Source organism: Pelobates fuscus, chromosome 4 (assembly GCF_036172605.1).
Source record: "Pelobates fuscus isolate aPelFus1 chromosome 4, aPelFus1.pri, whole genome shotgun sequence".
In the NCBI taxonomy this organism is placed as follows: Eukaryota; Metazoa; Chordata; class Amphibia; order Anura; family Pelobatidae; genus Pelobates; species Pelobates fuscus.
Genome location: NC_086320.1, coordinates 126418539 through 126440596, shown reverse-complemented (window position 1 = coordinate 126440596; position 22058 = coordinate 126418539). Strand labels below are relative to the sequence as shown.

The window sequence follows — 22058 nt, the reverse complement described above, 5'->3', positions numbered from 1 at the left end:
AATCCGCCGCGGGGAGACTGTCTGGGCTGCAGGCAGTCTCCCCACACCGGGGCCGACGGCGATCGGGTACGTAACTAAGACCGTTAGGACGGTTCAGGACCGTCAGCGGTCGGCAATGCAAAAATGCCGATGACGGTCCTGAACCGGCCTCGGTCCTTAAGTGGTTAACTTACAATTTTTTTTTTCCTCCGGCTCTGTTATTAGCTTACTAGACCCTGCAGGAGCCTCCTCTGCATGTAAGTCTTATGTGAATGTGATGTATACTTTTAGAGTTATGAATATTGTGTAAAACTGTATTTTCCTATGTGATTCAGGTTTACAGGGAAGGAGATACAAACTGTTAATGTAAGTTACATCTTATGGAAAATGAAACCATTTTGTTTTCATGCAAGCTTTGTCAGTCACAGCCAGGAGAGGTATGGCTAGTGCTACATAGACAGAAAAAAGCATTATTAATTGAGCATTTAAACTTCAGGGACATTATATATGCACCAAAAACTGCTTTATTAAGCTAACATTCTTTTGGTGACTATAGTGCCCCTTTAATTCCCAGCAATTATCACATTTGTGAAAAGCCCTGTCAGTGTTTAAATCAGCAGTATGCAAAATGTTTGTAAAAATATTCTGTATTGTCCGTATTCTAACTGGAAGCTGCCCCGTGCATGTTGTTCCCATATAACATACTGTGGTCCTTCACCCTAAAGTACTGCATCACACTGTACAACTGTACTAAATACACTGGTTTTAAAGAGTTTTTTTTACTCGTTTTCCTTGGTGTGATGTTGTGGGCATATGTTCTTTGAACAAGGCTCAAGACAGGGAGAATGCCTAGAGTATGACTGGTTCATATTATTAATGATCCTCCTAACAAAAACACATTCAATAGATTACAGTCTTATATTCATGTGGTTTTCTTCACATTCTATGCTCAGGTTTAGATACTTCCATATTTGGTCATTTTCACCAATTCTTTTGCACGCAGACAAAATTTGTTGTTTAGTTAAAAGAGGCGTGAAGAGAGAGGGGATCTTTGGTAACTCAGGAAATTACACCTACAAGGTCACTAAAGTGAGAATTGCCAGGAATGCAGAGTGAATTTTCCAATTTAATGTTAAAATAGTACCATTGGCTTGTATTTTTTCTTTTATCAAATTCAGCTATTTTTGGCTGAATTTTGAATAAGCCCATCAGTCTCAAAGTTCAAAGGTACCAGTACTTACCTTTTTTTTGTACAAAGACAATTGTATCTACAGCAAAGTGTGTGTGTGGTTTCAGTGTTGCATCAGTGAGTAAGCCCTCATGTGAATAGACAACTTGGCCAGTGGGCCCCAGGTAAATTAATTTTGAGACAAACAAAAGAAAAGTCCTAAAAATTGAGACATCATTTATCATGATTTATTGCAGAGAATTCAAATATAGTAAGGACCAATTAAAGGATAGTTAAGTACCACTATATACCCACTTCCTTCAGACACCTTCATTAATTTAGTGGTGTTTGTTGAATTTCTTTGGTATCAAAAAAAACTTTGTCATTTGCTTCAAAAATCACCAGTTTTCACATCATATCTCCCTTACAAATAAGGTCACTAAATGATAATGTTCTGATTCACTTTTTATTATTGTACAAAAAGCATGACACTTAAATAAAAGTCTTATTCAAACTATTGACAAATTCTCATTACATTTTACTGCAGTACACAGGGGAAAAAAAAAAAAAACACTTTAATTCAATAAAAAATTTGTTAGAATAAAATCACAAGCACTATCCAATAACAAAGTGTCAGAGCACTTGACAGGCACTTTTAAGTTCAACTACCTATTTAAGTACTATCCTATTCACCAATTAAGGAAATGAGTTATGGAAACTGTCTGCATGTATGTGTGTATATTGTAGAATTAGATTTGACACCATAAAGAAGTTGGAGTTTACATGCCACCTATGAGGTATGGAAGGAAAGCAGAAAAAAAATATATATAAAAATGAACAGCTCATCATCAGAAGAAAGTGTTAAGGCAACTTTATAACTGACTATACACCTTGATTTTCAAGTAAAGTTTTAAGAGGTGGGGGGTTGTATCGCCTGCGAGTGTATAAGGATGAAGGACTTTGAAGTTCTGCATCACACAGGTGCTCTACCAGAGGAGGAGGAATAAAGCGTGCAGAACTGGACCACCTTGATCCAGCCTTTGGGTTGTCCAATGGGGAAAAGATATACCTGAAACAACGTAGAACAAAACAGAGCACAGACGAGAAGGGGGGAAGGGAGGAGAAAGTGTAGTAAATAAAAATAAAACAAACCCAAACTAATGACTAGTAAATAAACATGCAAAAAAATAAAATCAAATGTAGTTTCTTTACTTCATGCAAAAAATACCCCCAAAACACTGAAATCAAGAGGCAAGAATGGTTACAGCTTTCACTAAATTCACACTTGAGCCACTATGCTATTAATGTGTAGATGTTCATGTAACCAATATGGCCGAACATAGCCCCATACACTTAATAGTCACAAGTAGAAAGTTACATTTATATTATATAAAAATAAAATGCGTTTGTGATAAATTGTTCATATCATTCATATCACGCTAAAAGCAAAATTGAGTAAACATAGAATTGCACTGAATTGATATCTAAATGGCAAATTTTATGCAAATATAGCAAAGTAGGTAGTTCTCTTGTCAAGTCTCCAAAATTCCAGGTTTAATGAATAAACATCATGCAGGCAGTTGTTTTGAAATTTCAAGTTGTTCATTAAACTAATGGATTTTATCAGTTTTCTACATAGTGTGTTTGTTGGTACATCACTTACACTGCGAGACTAATATATATATATATATATATATATATATATATATATATATATATATATATATATATATATATATATCTAATACTTCAGAGGTTTTTTTTGTGTTTTTACAATATATGCTGATTTCCTAGAGCAGGCATAAGCAACCTTTGGCACTGCAGATGTTTTGGACTTTACCTCCCATGATGCTTTGCCAGCATTATGTCTGTTAGAGCATTATGGGGAATGAAGTCCACAACATCTGGAGTGCCGAAGGTTGCCTATCCCTGTCCTAGAGTAACCCTTTTCGTAGTTTATTAAGTCAAGCTATTAAACCCATATACATTAGTATAATGACTTGACATGGTGATCAATTATGGGAATGTGTAAGTATAGGTCAGAAAAATTACAGTCATTTGCTCATTTATATCATATATATATATATGGTGCTAACAAATTACTTTTCTTTTGCAATGTTCAGGACAGCATTGTAGAGCATATATTGCATGCTACTGTTCCATCATGAGCAAACAACCCAGAAGCGATCAGTAAAAGAAATACTCCAAGCACAACAACCACTACAGCATGTTGTAGTGTTTATGGCACAAGGAATTGCCTGGCATCCCCAAAGTAATTAAACTGTTTTCTGGTGTATTGACCTCTTTCATGGGGTCTAACAAGTGCGGATTCCCTGCCTACGCTCAGCCAACAGGAGAGTTGAAACTTCCATCTAGGAGATTCCTTTAGTTTTCCTGACCTAAACCCTGCAGTGCCTGCCTTGGACTATTATGCCTGGTTCGGAGCTGAGAGTAAGCAGAGAGGGGTGCCTGGCAGACCCCAGGTAGAAAGTTAATGCCAACATTGGGAGGGGGAAGTGAGGGAGACGGGGGTGCCAGGGCTCTCCATGCATCATGACCACTTCAGTGCACTGTAGTGGTTATGGTGCATGGAGTGTTCCTTTGAAAAAAAAAAAAGGTTAGCTAGCATAACACACACACACGAAGATAAGAAAAGTCACACAGGACTTAAAAAAAACACTGATCAACTGAGGTTTTGTTTGGTTGGTTGTTTTTTTGAGATAAGCAACTCAGATTAGTAGCAGACAATATCCAAATTGAACAGTATTAGATGAAATACACAATGTCATTATACACACAGACAGTGCTCCAGACTCAAGCATCACAAAAGGTGCCTTTTCAGAGCACTACCTGTGAACAGATACACACTAGACTCTGTAGACAAATCTGCAAGTCATTTCACACTCTGATTAACAAGAACTGAAAGGTTTAGCAATCATTTAATTTTCTTTTCTCTTGAAATAAAAATATATACATATACATAAAATGGGCCTTTATTTCATTTAGAAGTATGCAGCTTGACCGTGTATCTTGGAAGGTCTCAAACTGTGCTGGGGAGGAGAAAATGAAGTTCGGCATCCATTCCTGTGTGCATGCAACAAGCAGCAAAACAGCAAAGTTACTCCTGTTAGCTTGGAATCAGCTGTGCTTTCTGTTAAGGACATAATACAAACTGAGATGGCAAAATATAGGTATCATCCATATAAACAGGGTTATTGTCAGAAGCAAAAATGTGGATTTGGTTCTGATTATACTCATAAGCATCAACAAATTATATATTAAAAGAATACACATACAAAACTGAAACTGTAGCTAAGCTCAGATGCTCAACAGTGGTTTGTTTTGTGTCAGTACCACACAAACAGCAGACTAGGATCTGATCATGTCCAACTCATTTCTTTTGGGTTTTTTTAAATGTATTAACCATGGTAGCCTTTTAGTTGGGGGACACAAACAATGGCATCTGCCATTTCAATGCAGAAGCAAAATATCCTAGAGTCTTTAGGTAGCAACAGATTTTTATTTTATGCACTTGTAATGCTTGATCAAAATGATGGGTGCCATCATACTGGTGTAATTATATCACAGAAAACCAAAATGACGTGCTGCTAGACCCTTTTGAAAATGTGTTAAAGATGACCGCAGTAAAGTCATCTCCTTTCCATTCAGGTCTACAGATCACAAAGATGAGCTGGCAGTACAAATAGTGCTGGCTACTATTTGAAGTATGAGTTTATATAAAAGAAAACGCAGATATATATCAGGACTTGGCTATATTGTACCGGTTTTAAGTTTGCAGACAGACAAAATTTATTTTAGTTGTTACTTGTAAACAGAGACAAGATTGAGCAACTCTACAATGCAAATCAGTTAAGTGGACTCTTCGTGTGTGATATCCACATTAAGTATTATTAAAGAAGCTTTATGGCTGCTGTTTATGCAACATTAAACATACTTTCACAAGAGCTTGACAGTAACTATAAAACCGGTCATGGCTAGCCTTGGCACTTGAGATCATTGTGAAATATATTTCCCACAATCCTGAACCACTCTTCAGTCTGATCAAGCATCACAGGAAATGCATATAAACACATGCAGTGCCAAGGCTAGTCCTCATGATTTATACTATAATTCCAACTCTCTAATTCACAGATGCTTTTCGGTAACCTAGCGTTAAAAATTTAAGTCATGTCTAGCTGCACCAGAAAAATTAAGTAAAAACCAATGTGCAGAGATATTTGCAAAGTAAATATTTAATGGGCTGAGAATATTTTTCAAAATGTGTGACCACGATCTCCAGTAGAACAACATCACCTGGACTTGTGTTACACTTTGGGAGCAACCCAGCTCCTAATGCACCTTCACCACTTCTGGCAAAGACTGGGCAGAACTGATAAATGAAGCACACAGGCTCAAGGAACTGAACTTGCCACAAAAGACTCCTAAAGCCCATCATTAGTATGTGGCCCCGTATATCTATGATAACAAGGGTCCAACAAGTTTAGGAATTATATGAACATGGAACATGGATACAATAATGTAATTTCTGAGAAAAAATATTGTGATTCAACCATAAGGTTTTTTTTCCCCAGAGAATTATATTTTTGGATGAAAACTGGAAAGCCTGGGTACAGTTGTATGTTGCAAAACTTTAAAAAACGAAGTAGGAGCCCAATATATTGAGAATGTAGAGTTGCTCTTTGCTTAGATTAGTAAACAACATATAAAGTGAGATACTGAAACATGAACTGTTATTTAAAGAGCACACCAACCAATCCTTGGCTAAGTGAAAGTGATGAGAGCTGTAATGCAGCAATAAATTGGTGGGACTCCATTTAATAAACTCAAAAATAAATGGTTCCATTTATGATTATTGAAAAATGCAGGCCTTACCTGCTGGATGCTGAACCATTCACAGAATTCTGAAGACTCTGATTTGTTGATCCAAACGAAGAACCCATGAATCCTTGCTGGGATGGGTTTACTGGGTTCCCATCTCCCTTTAGAACACCAGTGCACTTCCAATTGTCCATGTAGTTTGCTGATGTAATAATGAATACAATGGGGATTATTTAGAATTTTTTTTAAGTTAAATTAAAAACATAGAAAAGTTGGTCAACTTCTACTTTGTCCAAAATGTTGAAATCAGGAAGAAAAAAAAACGAAAGGGACAGATTGTATTAGCTCAAAGGAACACTAGCAAACATGTATTCTGAATGATACAATTTAGAATATCGGATCCCAGAGAGCGGACACACCTGTATTCAGTTTTCTGAAATAAATTGTTCTTAAAGGGACACTCCAGGAACCCAGACCACTTCTGCTCATTGGAGTGGTCTGGGTGCCAACTCCCACTACTCTTAACCCTGGAAGTGTAATTATTGCCGTTTTTTTATAAACTGCTGTAATTACCTTGCAGGGTTAACTCCACCTCTAGTGGCTGTCTACTAGACAGCCACTAGAGGGAACTTCCTGATTTATAGCAAGGATTTTCCTTGCTAGAGCGTCCCTGGACGTCCTCACGCTGTGTGAGGACCTCCAGCGTCGCTTATTTCCCCATAGGAAAGCATTGAAAATCTTTTTCAATGGTTTCCTATGGGGAGACGTAATGCGCATGCGTGGCATTGCTGCGCATGCGCATTAGGTCTCCTCGGCCGGTGGGCGGGATCAGTCTCGCCCACCGGAATCACAGGGAGGAGCGGCGCGGAGGAGGAGGCAGCGACGAGGGACATCGCCGCTGCCTCAGGTAAGTGACTGAAGGGGTTTTCACCCCTTCAGTAACTGGGGATTGGGGGGTGGGAGGGAGAGGGACCCTCCAGTGCCAGGGAAACAGATTGTTTTCCTGGCACTGGAGTTTCCCTTTAACACCTCAAGCAGGCATGACAACTAGTCCACAAATGAGTGAATAAAAGGCAAGCCTCAAATTACTAAATCTAATTTAGAGGAAAAAAAAAAAGTGGATCTCTCCCAATCCCAACTTATACAAAAGTGAACTTTTCACAGCAAGTGTTTAAAAAAAAAAAAAAAATAATTACTGCTTTATACTTATCAGTATCACAAATTATTTCTTCTTAAGAAGTGCAATTCGACTATAACATTCTATTTACCCTTTACATATGTTCTTAACACTTCAAAAGTTGTGTCTTTAACACCTCAAAATATGTTGTCTTCCCTGTGTAGATGGCACCTCTAGGCATGACAAATATTCAATGGGTACCCACTGGTTGGCCCAAGCACATTCTCACAATATATAGTTTAAGTACTGCATAAAATGGCTCAGAACAAAGTGTAAATAAAAATTTGGCAGTACACCATTCCCCTAAATGCAATGACAGTGACATTTCTAATAAATCCATGAGATTTTTTTTAAAGCCATTAAAATTTCAAAAGGTTTTCAATAATAAGAACAGAATTAGAAAAATTATAGGTAAACGCAATACACAGCAATAGAGTTAATCAATAAAGAGTAGTTAATAAAACCTGTTTAGAGACCCATTGGAAAATTTCAATGGATGCCTATTGCAAAAGTAATCACCTGACACTCTGAACCAATGAGCTAGGGGTATGTGGCCATTGTTATTGGAGTGTTCCTTTATATTGCTTGTGCTCTGCTGCAGTATAGCTAGCGTGAACATACAAATGGTTTTGGTGTCCCAACAATAGTCACATTGGAATTACCTTTCCACAGTCGTACACTTCCATCATCTCCTGATGATGCCAAAACAGTACCAGTGATGTTCCAACTCACTCTCCATACCTGAGAGTTGTGGTTATCAAACTGAGCCACTGTGTGAATCTCAAACTTTGTCACACCTCCAGAAGAGGTCTGCTCCTTCCTATATTAAAGAAGATAATGGAATATTAAGTAATCATATAAAGCGGTGGATGAAAAGGAAAACAAATGTTGCAGTTGAATGGAAATTCTACCAACTCCTCATCCTACATGAATATTTTTCAAGACGGTTCAATTCAGTTTTGTTTAACTTTGAGAAAATTCCAAAAAAATAAATACAATCCTTTAGAACTAGCAAAATAATGAAACAACATCATTAACTGCAATCAAAGCTGTTGTTTAGAGAATATTTTTGTAGTGTTTATTTAAAATTTGTAATAACAGTTCCATAGTTTTTGTTTGGTGGATGAAATAGTAGATTCTTTTTTTAATCAGCATTAACACAATGGAGAAAGATGGATATATAACCTGAAAGACTTTCATGCATCAGCAGTTCAAAGCAAAAGCCCACATCTTCAGACTAGTTGGGGAAATGTCAACTCTACAGACCAGCTTAGTATTGTGCTAAACAAGAGACTGGCCTTTCCATCCTCATTTGATACAACATACAATATCCAGCACACTAACTAAAACCCAACTTCAAAGCTCACACAAATTTATAGTTTGTTATGTTTTAAAGCTTTGAAGTTGGTGATTAACCTTTTAGTGACCAGACCACTTTTCAATTTTCTTGCTGTTTGGGACCAGGACTATTTCTGAGGTGTTTGTGTTAAGCTGTAATTTTCATCTTACTCATTTTCTGTACCCACACATATTATATACCGTTTTTCTCGCCATTAAATGGTCTTTCTAAAGATACTATTTTTTCATCAAATTTTTATATATATAAAAATGTACTATAAAAAAAAAAAAACAATATATATATATAAATTTACTATAAAAAAAAAACAAAAAAACTATATATTAAAAAATTATGCATTAAAAAAAAATAAAAAAAAATAACCTTTTCTAACTTTGACCCCCAAAATCTGTTACACATCTACAACCGCCAAAAAACACCAGTGCTAAATAGTTTCTAAATTTTGTTGTAAGTTTACAAATGCCCAATGATAACATGTTCTTAGCTTTTTTTTGGAAAGTTATAGGGCTAGAAGTACAAGTAACACTTTGTTATTTCCAAACCATTTTTTTTTTCAAAATTAACGCAAGTTACATTGTGACCCTGATATCTGTCAGGAATCCCTGAATAACCCTTAATATGTATATGCATTTTAAAAGAAGACAAGCTAAGGTATTAAACTTGGGGTATTTTGACTCTTTTCATGCCACCATTGTGCCACCAATCTATGCCAAATTAAAAAAAAAAAATTAAATTGGGGATTTTTTTGACACACATAGCACGTTAAGAATACATGTATTGAGAACTTTACAGGTTACTGCCAAAGAACAACCCAATATGTGTTCAGCAACATCTCCTGAGTACATTGATACCCCATATGTATATGGGTGTGTCGGGTTCTCTGGGGGCTAAAAGACCTTATTTGGAGGGTGCACATTCCAGTTTTCAAACTTGGAATTTTCACAGCTGGTCATCATGCACCTATGTCCTATTTGGGACATTTTTGAAGCTGGCCAATGTAATTTACCCCCATCAAACCATATATATATATATATATTTTTTTTTAAGTAGACAACCCACAGTATTCAAAATGGGGTATGTCCAGTCTTTTTTAATAGCCACTTAGTCAGAAAGCCCTGGCCAAAATTAGTGTTTATATTTGTTTGTTTTTTAAACCTTTTTTACACATAAACTGCCATTTCATCAGTATAATACATATTACTGCTCTAAAACATTTGTGTGGAGTAATGTCTCACGAGTACAACAGTACCCCTCAAGTACATGTTTTATGGTTATTTGGAAAGTTACATTGTCAAACATAAGATTTGCCAATTTCGTTTTTTTGTAAATTGCCATTTGCCAGATTGGCTATGTTGTCTTTGAGACGGTATGGCAGCCCAGAATTTAAAATAAACCCCACCATGACATACCATTTAAAAAGGTAAACAGCCTAGGGTATTCAAAATGGGGTATGTCCAGTCTTTTTTCGTAGCCACTTGGTCGCAAACACTGGCCAAACGAATATGAACGCTAACTTGGGCCAGTATTTGTGACCAAGTGGCTACTTAGAAAAAACTGTACATACTCTATTTGCAATACCTTGGGTTGTTTACTTTTGCAAATGGCATGCAATCATGGTGGTAAGTCTCATTCTCAGACCGTATGGGGCTACCATACGGTCTCAAAGTCAACCAATTTGGCAATGAATAAAAATGAAATTGACAAGCCTTATATTTGACCCTGTAACTTTCAAAAACATAATGCAATATGTCCAGTATTTTGTAGTAGCCACTAAGTCACGAACACTGGCCAAAGTTTTTTTGTTGTTTTTTTTTACTGGTGATTTCATCGTCATGATAAGTTTTACGGTTTTGAAAAACGAATTTGTATTCAGCGAAGTCTCTCGAGTATAACAATACCCCCCATGTACATGTTTTATGGTGTTTGGCAAACTGAAATGGGCAAGCCCTATATTGACCCGGTTACTTTCCAAGACTGGTTTGCTGGGTCTATGTTGCCTTTTGAGACCATATGATAGCCCTGGAATGTGAATGAATGCCATCATTGCATAACATTTGCAAATGTAGACAACCCAGGGTATTCAAAATGGGGTATGTCCAGTCTTTTGTAGTAGCCCCTTGGTCACAAACGCTGGGCAAAGTTAGCATTTATATTTGTTTGTGTGTGAAAAATGCAAAAAAAGAATATGAACACTTAATTTGGCCAGTGTTTGTGACTAAGTGGCTACTAGAAAAAACTGGACATACACTATTTGCAATACCTTGGGTTGTCTACTTTTGCAAAAGGTATGCCATCATGGGGTAATTCTTATTCCTAGGCTACCATACAATCTCAAAGGCAACAAAGAATTTGGCACATTTGTTTCATTGAGATTTATTGGTTATGATTGCTCAGGCAGTCCCCCTGCTGGTGATCACATGGCCCTGGAGGGCTGGAGCTACAGAAGGGGGACTGCTGGGGTCTCGGGCAGTCCACCTGGCCGCAGATCGCCGGTCCACGTGAGTACCCGGGTCATTTTAGTCACTGACGCACAGGGTACGTCCGCGGTCATTAACTTCCGTTTTTTTTGTCGGACGTACCCTTCACGTCCGTGGTTGGGAAGGGGTTAATGAGTGTGCTGGATCCTGTATGTTGTATTAATTGGCCCCAGCAGCACCCTTGTTCAGGGTAATGTAGCCATATTTGTTTCATATCTCGCTTCATGTCTAACTTGTGCAGGCACATCTTCACATAATGCATAAAACCAGGAGTACGAAAATGCATGAGCAAAGAAAATACGCAGACAGGAAACTCCGTTCATCTTGAGATGGTAAAAATATGGGACACACATGCATGGCTAAGTCAATTGCCTAAACAACCATACCAATTGCAAAACATTCTCTATTTTCTGTTACATCTTGTTAAGGAAGTTTGTTAAGCATTCCCACAAACCCACCTTAAGGGTTTCATGGTAAATATTCTAACATCTTTTGAGGCAACAGCAAGAATGTGGAAAGATCGTCCCAGATTTGGAGCAAAGGAGAGGTCATGAACAGGATCTGTGACAGTCATAAATGTTTCTGCTTTTACATATTTCCTACAAACAGAAAGCAAATTATTAAACAAAAAAAAAACCAGCAATAGGTTATAAAAGACAAGACACCAAAGCAACAGTTTTGGAGCTGCAATGAAAATCTTATAGGAAATAAGCTCTGACTACTTTACATTTGTCAAAGAGCATATTAGTAAAGGAGGGAAACTAATATCTTTAAAAATTTGTATAAAAGTTAGATTTTGAACAATTGAATAATTAAGCTGACAGGGGACATCAGAGTTTATTAGTTACATTGATATACTCATTTAAATTACAACATGACTTCACACAATGCAAGTTAAAAAACACACTCTCCAGAAGAAACTAGACACATTTACCTTGTATTTTCATTGTATTCATATATTTGGACTTTTCCCATAATATTGGGACTACTGTCATCACTACCAACTGCGATCATTGGAGAATGAGCTCGCGAACTGGGAAGGTGAGAATAAAATAAAAATAAAAACATTTTAACAAGACAACTTTGTCAAATTGAGTATTGAAAGATAAATGAATACTGTACAATCTAATATTTTATACAAAATTATTTTATTTATAAAATATTTTACCAGGAAGGAGACTAGAAATATCAAATTTCAAATTTTTAAAAAGTACCATGTATAATATATTGATATTATGCCACTTAAATTCCAAACAAAAATCAAATATCTTCATAAAAAAGTTAAATGAACCTTCAAAAGGAGGAGCAGCAGAAGAACAAATAAAACCTATAACAGATTTTTACTCCCCTTTTCCCAGTGCCAAGACTGCCTCAGCACTGTTGGCTGCTGTGCCTTCATCTGGCCAATTGACAATTTTAGTGCTACTCATAAAGAGCCATTGGAAACTGATGTGCATGGCATCCAATGTCTCATAAGAAAGCATTAAATCCAATGTATCGCTATTAGCTGTTTTTTTTTTACTTTTTGGGGGGGGGGGGGGGGGGGAGACGGAGGTGGGAAAGAAGAAGCATGGTTACAATGCAAAGTCATTTCCAAACGCTATTAAAATGAAACAAGCAAAACATTATTGCTTATGTCAGAGGCTATATATAGTGAGGGGGGAAAAGTATTTGATCCCTTGCTGATTTTGAACATTTGCCCACTGACAAAGAAATAAATCAGTCTATAATTTTAATGGTACGTGTATTTTAACATTGAGAGATAGAATAACAAAAAAAGAAATCCAGAAAAATGCATGTCAAAAAAAGTTGTAAATTGTTTTGTCCCACTCTTCTTTGCAGATGCTCTCCAAGTCATTAAGGTTTCGAGGCTGACATTTGGCAACTCGAACCTTCAACTCCCTCCAAATATTTTCTATGGGATTAAGGTCTGGAGACTGGCTAGGCCACTGCTTCTTCTTGAGCCACTCCTTTGTTGCCTTGGCTGTGTGTTTTGGGTCATTGCCATGCTGGAATAAGAAGGTTCTCACCCAAGATTTGACAGTGCATTGCCAAGTCCATCGACCCTTTGATGTGGTGCAGTTGTCCTGTCCACTTAGCAGAAAAATATCCCCAAAGCATAATGTTTACACCTCCATGTTTGACGGTGGGGATGGTGTTCTTGGGGTCATAGGCAGCATTCCTCCTCCTCCAAACACGGTGAATTGAGTTGATGCCAAAGAGCTTGATTTTAGTCTCATCTGACCACAACACTTTCACCCTTTTCTCCTCTGAATCATTCAGATGTTCATTGGCAAACTTCAGACGGGCCTGACAGTTATTTTGTGTTTCTACTATTTGTGAATAATAGCACCAACTTTTGTCACCACCTCACCAAGCTGCTTGGTGATGGTCTTGAAGCCCATTCCAGCCTTGTGTAGGTCTACAATCTTGTCCCTGACATCCTTGGACAGCTCTTTGGTCCTGGCCATGGTGGACAGTTTCGAATCTGATTGATTGCTTCTGTGGACAGGTGTTTTTTTTTTATACAGGTAACGAGCTGAGATTAGGAGCACTCCCTTTAAGAGAGTGCTCCTAATCTTAGCTCGTTAACTGTATAAAAAAAAAAAAGTAACCTGGGAGCCAGAAACCTTGCTGATTGATAGAGGATCAAATACTTATTTCACTCATTGACATGGAAAACAATTTATAACTTTTTTGACATGTATTTTTCTGGATTTTTTGTTTTGTTGTTCTGTCTCTCACTGTTAATTTACATCAACCATTAAAATTATAGACTGATCATTTCTTTGTCAGTGGACACACGTTCAAAATCAGCAGGGGATCAAATACCCCCCCCCCCCCCTCACCATACTGCATGTTGCCCTGGATTGTTTCGTTAAGGAATTGCCAAGGCAAATTTTATAATCTAGATAATTAAATGCAAGCTAGCAAGGATATGAAATAGAATATAGTGTGAAGATTGGCTAACCTGGAAGGATTCCAGGAGATGCAACTGCAGCTCAACTTGCCAGAGATTTCATGCTGCAGAGACCACTGGCTCAGGTTCATCACATCAGGTGCTTCATACACTCTCACTACACCATCTGCTGAACATGTTGCCAACATCAGCCCCATGTGCTTTGGAGCAAATTTTACATCAGTAACTGAGGTTCTACTGTCCACAAGTGTTGTCCTCTTAACCTGAGTATTTAGAAATAAATAATTTAGATGAAAAATGTCATAAGAATACAAAAAATCTGGACAAGTTAAATTATGATCATTTTATTAAATTTCGATGGCGCAAATATAAGCACATCTAAATCATTGAAACCGCATGAAATTGCACAGAAATAATTATGCATTAATAAGGGATATGTGATACAGACTAATCCTTCAATGCCATTCTAAAATATACTCAAGTGGTCACTTTTTACTTTATGAGGGATTCACCCTTCCCTCCCTGAGCCACCACCCTGCTTCCACTATCCCCTATCTTATCCTTGGCCTCCCCCACCCCCTTTTCTCTAATTCTCCTGTAATCAACTCTAAAAAAAAAAAATATGTCACTCTGGCACTTGTTCACTAATCCTACAGTCTCATCATTGTGAGACCAGCACTATATGTTAGTCTCCACTCAAATTTTATTTATGGGTGATGTACCATAATTGTGTACACTACCTGTAGTTTTATATTTGCTGCATGTGTTTGTCTATTTACATGCATGTTTATTATTGTTTTTAGCATATTCTACAGCACTTATTGTAACAATAACAATTAACTACATAAACTAAAAACTGTATATGCAAGACAAACTCTGATTTTGTTAAATATTATTTTTAGAAAACATAACAAGAATTAACTGTAAGGGAAGAAAATCTAATTGCAGAGGTCTTACCCAATGACTTTGCCCACGTAATTTATCATTTGATTCACCAACAATTTCCTCCCACACAGCAGCTGTTCTGTCAAACGAACATGAAGCCAAAACCTGTCCAAACTCTGGATGAGCCCAAGTTACTCGCCACACAGAACCACTGTGCGTCTGAAGAGAAAAATAAAAGTGATTTAAACCAGTTGTAAGAGAGCTACGTGGACAACAGAAAACTTAAACCCTTAAAATAACAGTCACACGGTACTTACCTTAAATAGATTGCTCTACCCCCTTTCTCCAAACATGGTCTCCTTTTCTTCAATTTCAATACTCTTTACGTAAGATACAGAAGACAAAGTGAGGATTACTTTGTCAAGCGTAGAAAAATTACAGAAGACAAAGGGTGGAGCTTAAGGCAAGCTTCACTTCCTTTGGCAAGGTCAATATTCCCATAATACTCACCTGACAGTCGCGTCCCACTCTTTATTTCCCAAACATTGCGCATGTTAAGTCCACCACCGTAAAATTGGTGGATCCTACATTAAACATGGAAGAAGAACATGCTAACTGCAATACTTACTGCATAAATTTGGAAAGCATAAATTTGAGGCGAGTCAATAGAAGCAGTTTAAAGGAATACTATAGTGCAGGCAATAGAGAAAGTGCACCCAGACCATTTCAATGAGCTGCAGTGGTCTGGGTGCCTAATGTTCCTTTAAGCAGTAAGAATTGCAGTTAGCATATTCATCTCCCATGTTTAAATTCCATTTAGGACCCACAGATGCAGGCGTACTGTGACAGTGGTGGGCTTAAAAGACCACTGAGGGTTAATCCATACTCTTGTGGAGGTGTTACAGACAGCTGCTAAAGGGGCTTCCACGAGTCTCACTGTGAAAATCACAGTGAGAAGACGCTGGACGTCCATAGGAAAGCATTGAGTAAGGCTTTCATTTGGGCTGTTTGAATGCGCGCACGGATCTTGCCGCGCATGCGCATTCGGAGCTGACGTTGGCAAGGGGTGTAGAGTTCCCCAGCACAAAGGGAGCCGGCTCTGGAGAAAGGCAAGTGGCTGAAGGAGATTCAACCCCTTCAGCCCAGCAGAAGGGGGGGCCCTGAGGGTGGGAGGGACCTAATGACCCTATAGTGCTAGGAAAACGAGTTTGTTTTCCTGCCACTATAGTGCTCCTTTAATACTATATGGTGTAACTGAATCCCCATATTTGTTTGCCAAGATAAATGATTTAAGTAGCCTTGTTAGATAGAACAGGTTTTTTTTGTGTGCACTGTTCTTTAATCTGTATTTTGGATATAATTTGGTCTTGATAGTGTCACCCCTGCTGTGAAATGCATGTTTTGAGTGTGCCCCCAATCCCCATTTTTTTCTCATAGAAAAGCACTAAATACAATGTTTCTTTATGAGAAGCATTCACAGAGCTCAACGCCAAACAGGAAGACTTTCAAAATCTCCAATAACAAAGTGCCGCTAGTAGCTGATTAACAGTCATTTGAGGTACTTGAGGTGCCTACAAAACAAACAATACACACATGCACATCACAGACTGGAAGAATGCTTTAATCAGAAAATATAGTAACCAAAGTTGAACTGATCAATAAAACACCAAAGCAAATGTTACATTAGATGAGTTTCACAACTGACAAAGTTTAAATACACAGTTGGTCAATGAGCTAATTTCTTTTGATATCATATGTGCCCATTAACAATACTGTAACAAAGAAAATAATGGTCTGCTACTTTATTAAAGTATTCTCAATCTATAAACCATTGACATAGCCCAAAGGCTAGCATACAAATGTGAGTGTTACAAGGAATTGCAGACATCAAGAGACAAATTTTCAACATTAGAATGAAATCTGGTTTACCTTCCAACTTGCTGTGCAGTGCCAATCGCCATTTTCACTTTTATCCCAAACCTTTAAAAGAAAGAGAGAAAAAAAATATATATATATTCTATCACTAAATTGTGACTTTTTTTTTTTTTTACTATTTTTCCAGCAGGTATTCAACAGCAACAAGGAAAGACAAATTATAAACCAAAAAAAACATAAAATCTAGACTAAGAAAGTGGAGTCAACAATTCCCATACACCAGGGTATTGCATTACATTTCTATTACGCAGTACAGACACTCCTCACTTACCGACTGGCTTCTATTCCTACGACCCGGTTGTAGAACGAATTGGTCGGTAAGTAAGGGGTTAAGGGATTCCCTGCTGTGGTGCGTTCGTCTTTGTTCGAGGAAACTTCCCCCGAACATAGACAAACGCACTAGAGCAGGGAATCCTTCTAATCTATGCCCGGGGAAATTTCCCAGAACATAGATTAGAGGGATTACCTGCTCTCTTGTGTTCATCTATGTTCGGGGAAGTTTCCCCGAACATAGCCATAAGCACCAGAGCAGGGAATCCGAACGACAGCTCGCACTTACGCCTGGTCGTAAGTGCGAGCCATCATAAAACAGGTAGGTCACTAAATGAGGACCACCTGTGCTAAAAACACATTTAAAAAAAAAAAAAAAAAAAAAACTTCTATTCATTATGAGAAGGGCCTGTAACAGAAAGGATGTGAAGCCACAATCTTACACGGTTGGTTGCCAGGCCCATCTCCCACAATGTTCAAAGGAAAGAAAAGTGAAAGGAGGCTAGAACCTATTCACCACTAGCTCCCTCTCTTGCCTTTTCACTGTATATCTGTAGTTTGGCTACAGATATTACATCATTGCGCTTAGTAAGAATAAGCACCCATGCCAAATGTGTCAGGTAACACAAGAGCAGTCTTTGAAAATTGAACTATTGTTGTGATTATTTTCAGAAAATGGGTGCCAGTCAGGGAGATCTATTGATTTGTATGCAGGTACACAAACTGCAAGGTTCCAGATTCCATTTTTAGATCTCCATAACATGCCCAGTACTTGGGATTTGTCAAGCTCTGCACCAACTATTTTTTGTAATTAAAGGAACACTATATAATTATATATATTAATTATATTAATACAACATTAATGATTATTCCGGACCCTATGATGTTAAGACCCCCCTTCCCCGATCCGCCTCCTTGGCGAGTCAGAGCCAAATGCCAGTTTTGATAAGCATCACGTCACAGAAATGCGTTGAATCAATTCATCGCTATGAGGAAAGTTCAGCCTCTTCATGCAGAGCATAGAGACGCTGAACATTGGTGCTGCTGCCCTTCAAAGCACCACCAGTGGCCATCTGAGGAATGTCAGAAAATACATTGTTTACAGCAAAAAGGCTGCAGGGACAGGCCATACTCACCAGAACAACTATATTAAGCTGCAATTGTGCTGGTGACTATTGTGTCCCTTTAATGGTTTCATTGGATTCGGAAAGAGAAAAAAAAAAAAAAGAAAAAAAAACACTTTTACCGAACACTATAGAGTTAGGAATACAAATCTGTATTCCTAATGCTATGGTGTCCCTTCTCTTATTTAGGTCCCATACATTAAATAAAAATATTTACAAAAAACACAACAAGTTTTACTCACCTTTATCCAGCTCTGCATACTTTTCTGCCTCCTGCGAAATCTGAGAGGACGCATGGCCTCCTTTGTAATGTCCAATCCAATGTTTCTCATGGAGGAACATTGGGGACCTAGAGTGCGTATGTAGCACGCACTGCGTGATCATTCAAACTTCCCCATAGACAAGTATTAAATCAATGTTTTCTTATAAGTGGCTTCCAGATCACATGACAATTTAATATCTGTCGGTGCGTAAAAGACACTAGACATGGACATAATCCTGCAATGCAAACATTGCATTTTCTAGGGGATGGGAGGGTGGGGGGAAATGTGTGTGTGCTCCCACTCCATCCTAGACACACTCTTACATTTAATTTAGAGGCAAATTGAAAGTTAGTGTAGACACAACTACATAGAGATAAAAAAAAAAAAAAAGTACAGTTGCTTTCATTACTTTGCCGAGCAAGAAGCATGATAGAAGCATGATAGTCTCAGAAGCGTCAACCACTTCATGATTGCAGAAGAACTTGTGAATAAACTGCATACAGTTGTAGAAAAAAACTCCCACATTTTTTTAATTAAAGGAACACTCCAAACATCATAACCCCTTCAGCTCACTGTAGTGGTTATGCTGTCAGGAGCACCATGACAGCTCCGCTACTGTGGTTAAAGGACCACTAGAGTGCCAGGAAAACAAACTAGTTTCCCTGGCACTATAGTGTTAATAGGTCCCCCCCACCCTCATAGCCCCCCTGCCGCCAGGCTGAAGAGGGAGGAAGGGGTTAAAGGCTTACCTTTCTCCAGAGCCATTAAAGGACCACTACAGGCACCCAGACCACTTCAGCTTAATGAAGTGGTCTGGGTGCCAGGTCCATCTAGGTTTGACCCTTTTTGCTGTAAACATAGCAGTTTCAGAGAAACTGCTATGTTTACCTATGGGTTAATCCAGCCTCTAGTGGCTGTCTCATTGACCGCCGCTAGAGGCGCTTCCGTGCTTCTCACTGTGATTTTCACAGTGAGAAGATGCCAGCGTCCATAGGAAAGCATTGAGAATGCTTTCCTATGAGACTGGCTGAATGCGCGCGTGGCTCTTGCCGCGCATGCGCATTCAGCCGATGACTGAAGAAGAGGGAGGAGAGTCCCAGCGCCAAGGGAGCCCGGCGCTGGAAAAAAGGAAAGGGATTAATCCCTTCCTCCCCCTTCAGCGCTACGGGAGTGGGACCCTGAGGCTGGGGGCACCCTCCGGGCACTATAGTGCCAGGAAAACGAGTTTGTTTTCCTGGCACTATAGTGGTCCTTTAAGCTGAAGTGGTCTGGGTGCCCATAGGGATCCTTTAATGAAACTGTTTTAGCTTCTTGGATGCACTTGGCCTTGTTTCCCACCTACACAGGTAATATCAAAGACATGGAACTCCTAAACAGGAGCTTCCGTTAGCTCTCCTGAATTAAACCCGCAGAGCAAGGCTAGCTCATTACATAAGAGCATCCGCTGATTGCTCTGCCAATGAGTTAAACCTTGTACCACTGGTCTTAACTCCGAGAGCAAAAGTGGGCAGGGAGCAGCACTTAATAGACCCCAGGTAATCAGTCAAACCGTTCTAAAACAGTTTGAATGCTTTCAATGGGGTAGCAGGGCACTTCTGGCACCATAACCACTACAGGGAGTTGTAGTTGCTATGGTGCTTTGAGTGTTCCTTTATTTTACATTTGAATACAATCCTTTAAACCCAGATTAATCTTCAGAGTGGAGTGTCTAACTCTTAGTGAAAGATAATTGCTGTGTAGCAGTTTGCAAAGTCACGAACGGCCGATAGAATTAGTTTAGAAATAACATGTGGTGGGGATATATACATAGATTTTGCTCTTAAAAGGGATTCTATAGTACTAGGAATACAAATCTGTATTCTTAACACTATAGTGCCCTCTGGTCCCCCTTGCCTCACAGCAGCGTATAAAGGGTTAACAGAACACTTTAGGGTCCATACTGCAAATGTGCATTTCTGACCTTATAGCGTTAAAAACACATGTAGGGTCCCTGACCTCAAATTAGTTAAAAAAAAATGTTTTAAAAAGTTTCCCCAGCGATGCACGGGTCCGCTGGCGCTTGCTCTGCCCCCAATCAGCCTCATGGTTAACATCGTCAATTCTGATGATCTCAGCCAGGAGGCTGGCTAGGGGCACAGTCAATGCATCTTAATGGGGAGTGTTCAGCGTCTCCATGCAAAGCCTGGACACACTGAACGCAGTGTTGGACACTGTGCAGCACAGCCCCAGGAAGCACCACCAGTGGCTCTGAGAGGAGTGGTCACCAGATGTGTTCTTACTAATGTAAACACTGCCTTTTTTTCTGCAAAGGCAGTGTTTACAGCAAAAGGACTACATGGGACATGCTATAAACACCAGAGCAACTACAAAAAGCTGTAGTTCTGGTGACTATAGTATCCCTTTAAAAAAATAAAAAAACTTTACTCACCTGACATCTCGGGCACTGGGTTGTGAGTGCAGTGAGTGTTGTGCAGGCATAAGGCCCTGCCCATAGGAAAACATTAAATTGGTGCTTTTCTATGAGGATTTTACTGACGCTGGATTTCCTCACGCATAATGTTAAGACGTACTGCGTCATTTAGGCGACCTGGTGTCAGGTAAACTCTGTAAAAGTAAACTCCCAGAAGCACCTCTAGTGGCGGTCTAATTGACAGCTACTAGAGGCTGTCTTAGTCCAGCAATGTAAACACTGACTCACAATGCAGGACTAAGGGGGACAGTGACATTGAGCCTAGACCTCTTCAATGAACAGGTCAGTGTGCCTACAGTGTCCCTTTAAATATATACATTGACATGTTTCTCTCATTGTTATGATAACATTCAGTGACTTCAGCAAATATGGGGCCCCCCCAAAAAAAAGGAGCCATTGGAGCTAGACAGATCGGGTGAAGGCTGATGTGGACAGTGTGGGGGCCCCATGCTCTCCAGCTCTGCCCCCACTCACTCACTTTCACACTCTGGTCACTGGAGCAGGTCGCCATCCTCCGTCCGTGGAAGTCGAAGGACACATCGTGGATGAGGTCCTTGTGATCGGCTGCAATGCTTCTCGCAACGAACATGCTGAAGTCACAAGAGTAAGCAGCACAACGCGAAGTCTGGCGGCTGCTGATTACGTCAAAAACCGGAGACACTAAAAACTCTATTGCAACGCGCTTTCCGATTCGCTTGCCGCGCCGGCCTAACACGCATGCGCGGGATCCACACGCAACGTACTCTCTTTTCGGGCTGTAATCTTGTGGGCGTTCCCTGGTCACGTGATGTTGTTGTTAATGTCAGCTGGTCACGTGGTGTCACAGCCCTATTTCAGTTGTGATGTGATAGAACGAAATGTTAGCAAGAATTTGCTGTCTCAATGGAAACTACTCTTATTATACAACATCCCCAGTTTCTGCATTGCTAGTAGTGTATTTTGTATAATGTATATTTTAATGATTTATGATTACGACTTAATCTTGGACGTTTTTGGCCCCATACCAACTTCCCCATACCAACCCCATACCAACTTCAGTTTACTCACACCGCTATAGCGTACCTATTTAGGGGGGCAGTCAATATTTAGGCCTGAATTCCACTTTTCTCACCTAAATGTCCCTCTTTTCTATGTGTTCTATATTGTCTTTGAGTGTATAACAAAGCTGCATAGCAATAACACTAATAGTAAACT

The 22058-nt window shown here is 39.1% G+C and overlaps 1 protein-coding gene across 1 annotated transcript; it reads right to left on the bottom strand.

Annotated features, from left to right (window-relative positions):
* Positions 1 to 1449: 1449 nt before the first annotated feature.
* SEH1L (SEH1 like nucleoporin) lies at positions 1450 to 21602 on the bottom strand. The gene is made up of 9 exons (XM_063451599.1): positions 21343 to 21602; positions 16732 to 16782; positions 14875 to 15021; positions 13969 to 14180; positions 11932 to 12030; positions 11456 to 11596; positions 7826 to 7983; positions 6041 to 6188; positions 1450 to 2216 (listed from the first exon to the last, which is right to left on the bottom strand). The coding sequence occupies exons 1-9, from the start codon at positions 21451 to 21453 to the stop codon at positions 2030 to 2032; spliced, it is 1254 nt and encodes a 417-aa protein (XP_063307669.1). The 5' UTR covers positions 21454 to 21602; the 3' UTR covers positions 1450 to 2029.
* Positions 21603 to 22058: the final 456 nt, after the last annotated feature.